At 51.1% G+C, this 4339-nt stretch overlaps 1 protein-coding gene across 1 annotated transcript; it reads right to left on the reverse strand.

The window, feature by feature from the left end:
- Nucleotides 1–147: 147 nt before the first annotated feature.
- K437DRAFT_265513 (uncharacterized protein) lies at nt 148–4053 on the reverse strand (the record flags this gene model as incomplete). The annotated part of the gene is made up of 13 exons (XM_013384300.1): nt 148–308; nt 403–600; nt 714–945; nt 970–1263; nt 1290–1320; nt 1367–1433; nt 1613–1758; nt 2231–2361; nt 2481–2565; nt 2605–2966; nt 3163–3351; nt 3582–3966; nt 4013–4053. The coding sequence occupies 13 exons, from the start codon at nt 4051–4053 to the stop codon at nt 148–150; spliced, it is 2322 nt and encodes a 773-aa protein (XP_013239754.1).
- Nucleotides 4054–4339: the final 286 nt, after the last annotated feature.

Genomic DNA, 4339 nt, shown 5'->3' on the forward strand with positions numbered 1-4339 from the left:
ATGTTCTGGCACCTTGTTTGTTATCTACGCTACACGAACTCTGAGTGCTATGCCCCGCCCTTATATATTCACAAAGTGCCAGCTTTCCTATGCAGTCAATGTAGCTTGTTCCTTGCCCTCAAACCTTCAATGACGCTCGATGATGTCCTACGGGCCCTGTTGCTTCGACGTGATTCGCGGTGCTTCCCTCCGTTGGCTCAAGCGCCCGCGCTGCCATTGCTCCTGTGTCCCTTTTCGGCAGCTAGAGCCCATCTCGCGCAGTGGACGACGCTGGCTGCCACGCATTACCGTTTCAATTTTTGCCATGTCTGCAGCGGCTTGGCACATATGTCGGCGATATTGATGTTGCTGTCGAGCATGTCGAGCTTGACGATGCCGCTGTCGTATGCTTCCTGTGCATACTTGAGCTCAACGTCTTAGTGCCTGCTTCTTGCATGTTGGGATTACCGAGAATGTGGTGCAGTGCGCCAGTGTTGTTGATCTTGATAGCCATATGATCACTGGTGTGCCCAGATTCTGCCGCCAAACTGCCTCGCGGTTGCTTCGTTGTGCTACAGTCAGCTCTGACTCCTTTGAAGAAAGTGTAACTTTGCTCTGTTTCTGGGACAAATAGATGATGACGCCCGATGGGATGTAGAACACGAAGCCCATCATGGGCTTCTTGTCCTTGCCGCTTGCTTAGGCTGAATCACAGCAGTCGACTAGGTTTGTACCATTGGTGCGCTTGTACTCCATTTCGAGATTGCAGGTCTCTCGGCCGTACTGCATCACCCTCTTGGCAGGCTGCCAAGTTGCTGCCATCGACTCAGCGCTACCCTGCTTGGCCCTGATGCCTGAGTAAGCCATATCAGGCTGTGTCCCGAGTACGAGATAGAGCAGAGATCTAATGACTCCAGGGTAGAAATTCTTGTCCTTGATCATCCCGTTAGCATCGACGTCCTTTTCCTATGCATTGAATGCGGGAGTTACGACTGCCTTGAGCTCTTCCATGTCAAATCTTCGAAATATCGAAGTTGCGTATGCCGTCTGGTCGACGAAGATGCTGCCTCTGTGAGTGTTGCGTCGGATCAAGTAGGCTGGAGTAGTCCTGAAGCGGTCCGAGGTCCTTGGTGCGGAAGAGCTTGAGCAGAAGGTCTCGTAGTCGAAGGGTCGTCTCCTGATGTTCGGTTGCGAAAACGAAATCGTTAAGACGTCAAACCTTGAAGTTACCATTAATCGTTCCCTCTTATGAGCACTGGGTGCCTTCGCCGCTGGTGAAGCGATCTGCCGAAGGGTCATGCCGAGCTTACTGTGCCAATTTTGACCTGCTTGCTGTACTCCCTAAGTGCTGTTGCGCAAATGCATGGGCTTGCTGGTCGAACACTACATTCCGGCGGTTGATTCGAGGTAAGCTTCCTCCTCGCACTCAAAGTAATGGTAGGCGGTCTTAACGTCTGGATGATGGTTATATAGATTGTTCATGGTGGCCAAAGCGATTGCTGTGCGGAGGGCGGTCAATCAGGAGACAGGCGCTTACGTCTCATGATGGCTTTCCCCCTGCGATCTGCCAGAAGCCCCTAGTTTCTAGTCCTGCGATATACCGCTGCACGTTACCGTCACTGTTGTGTTTGACCTTCAATGCCCTTTTTGCTCCCACGGCTCGCCTGCCGGTTGGCAGTTTTTGCCTCAACCCAAGTTTTGTTGCCTTTGTTATCATGTTCGCTCTTTGGTACCGTTTCCCACTTGTCAGCCTTGTCGCTTTCTTGTAAGTGCGACACTCTGCTGGATCAGGAGAAATGGTGGCTATAATAAGTAGAACGACGCTACGTATCAGAACTTGCCAGTTTGCATGCTGACGCGAGTCGATGTTCTCAAAGTAGTTCCTCACGCTCTTACAAGAATCATCTCTCCCCGACTTGTTGCATTGGCACCTGCTGCTGCAAACCTAGCACATGCCCCGGTGCAGCTGCCTCGCGAGCATCACTCTGGTCATGATTTCGTTGCAAGGAGCTTCGTGCTCCTCAGTGCGCGCAGACCTATTGAGCATTTCGATGACCTTGACGTGTCAAGACCGGATGAGCTGCTTGAGGCTTAGAATCTAGACAGTGCCGTGGTGCTGTTGTACTCGATGAGGACGCCCATGTTTGCGCACTCGTGCGATTTGACACCTCGCAGCGCTCTATCGCGCATGAAGTACGCCGTTGAACCTATTGTGAGAAGCTGGTCGTTCGATATCTTTCAATTGCATTACGTTTCTTCTGGAATCTGGATCATCGTGCAACCATTGCGATGGGTAATGCGTGCACGATGATTGCACGCGAAGGCTTCCGTTGCGACCAACTCTCCCAGAGTGCATTTACAGCTTCGATTCACTGGTCCATGCTAGGACCATGTTGAAAAGAGTCAAATTGAGGCGTTCTGCATGCCTGCTCTGTTGAGCCAGCTATGAGGCTTACATTTCTTGCCGGATACCTTGTGGACTGAGGAGTTGCTACACTCACATGCTGTCGTATACACCGCTGCCGTTGTGTGAGTGGAGGGACCTTGATCATTTCCACCTTGATCATCTCTTGCGCATTTTCTTCTCTATTTGGAGGATCCAGTTGTCGATGATGTCAGCAACACGTATGAACTGCCAGTGCCCCAACCCAGGCTTTGCCCGAACTTTTACTTGTGAAGGTTAGGAAGTAGAGCGCGCTAGCTACGCTCACGATGCGTAGAGGTCCAATGATATCCACTTGCACCCTTTCAAGCATATGTAGTTCCCTGCTTTCTCTATTATAGTGCCCTATGGGAAGTGTGCTACTTTCCGAGCGTGTACGCTTCACATGCACTATCAGCTTGGGTAGTGGGTAGACCCTTCGCCTTGTAACTCGCGTTGTGGGAGTCATGCCTTGTGTGGCCGATGCGCCAGTGCCATTGCTCGCCGTTCGCATCTGTATGACTCGAATATGCCCGACAAAGTTCTGCATTGTGGTGGTGGTTCCCTATATGACAGGGAAAGATGAGATGCCGTTGTGTAAACCCGCTCTTATGGTCACCATACCGTTTCCACTGCCCCACATAGCCGTGGCCCCTTAAGCGTGATGCAGTCACCAGCCTCCGCACGTTTGAACCTGCTGACGATGATGAGGTCTCACGGCATGCCTCGGACTCCAAGAGGATTCTTAAGATAATGCTTACGAGATTGCCCTTGCTGGGCTTGGCATGGATCGGCCCAAAATCGCCCTTAGCCACTACCTTCATTCTGCTGCCCTTCGTGAGTTTAATAACGGCAGAATCCTTGACCTTGTTGGCGAGAGCAGTGCATTGAGGGACGAGGTGATACGAAGATCCCGTGCTGAGGATGTTGTTGTCGTTAACGCTCCTGCGCTGCAGGGAAACGCTGCATAGGGTGAATGCCGACATAGCATCTGACATTGTGGGTGGTTTCTCAGCTGTGAAGTGGTTCTATGTACTTCTTTCGATCGACATTCTATTTGCAGGTGGCCTTGCTTGCCACAATTCCAGCAAGTCATTTTTCCATTACCAGTATCTGTGCAATGCCTGCTGAATACACATGTGCCAGTCGTCTCGTTGGCATTGTTACGATGCTGGCAAACCTTCTCCTGGAGTAGTGTTTCGTCGTAGTGTTCCTTTGTCAACTGGTCGCTAACCTGCTCGAGAACCTGGAAGTGATTGTTGTAGCATGAATCGAGTCCGACAAGAGTAGCAAGGCGGTAGTCTGTCTCGGACATATCGACTCCATGTGCTTTGATCCTGCCTTTCGTAGTTGCAAGGCGGTGGAGGTACTCATGCATGCTCTCAGCAAAATCCTTTTTGATGGTCCAAAGTCTTGCATTGAGGATGAAAAAGGCAACTCCTTTCTTGAGCTGGTACTTGGCTTCCAACGTGTCCCACAGCTCATTAACTGTCTTCACCACGCGGAGCAAGCCAGTGATCTTGTCGTCCATGACAAGCACCAGTGTCGCCAAGGCCTCCTCCAATCTACTCTCATACTAAGAAACAGTACCATCGTCACTCAGGGGCTTACTGACCGTTCCAGTTACCGTAGCCCCACACGCTGGCCTCCATCATCAGCATCCGGGCTTTGGAACCCTACGCGTCGCAGTTACCGCCATGTAGCTTCTCCATGGTGGCTGGGGCCTTTGTCGAGGTCGCATTTGCTGACATCTTAGTCATTTGCATGAAGTCTCTTGAGTATTCAACTCGGAATTTTTTGGGAAGGGGGGGGGGGCTCATAACTTATTGAAGGAATGGCTCATTACGACCAAGATAAGATGTTCTGGCACCTTGTTTGTTATCTACGCTACACGAACTCTGAGTGCTATGCCCCGCCCTTATATATTCACAAAGTGCC

Source organism: Tilletiaria anomala (assembly GCF_000711695.1).
Source record: "Tilletiaria anomala UBC 951 chromosome Unknown K437scaffold_231, whole genome shotgun sequence".
NCBI lineage: Eukaryota > Fungi > Basidiomycota > Exobasidiomycetes > Georgefischeriales > Tilletiariaceae > Tilletiaria > Tilletiaria anomala.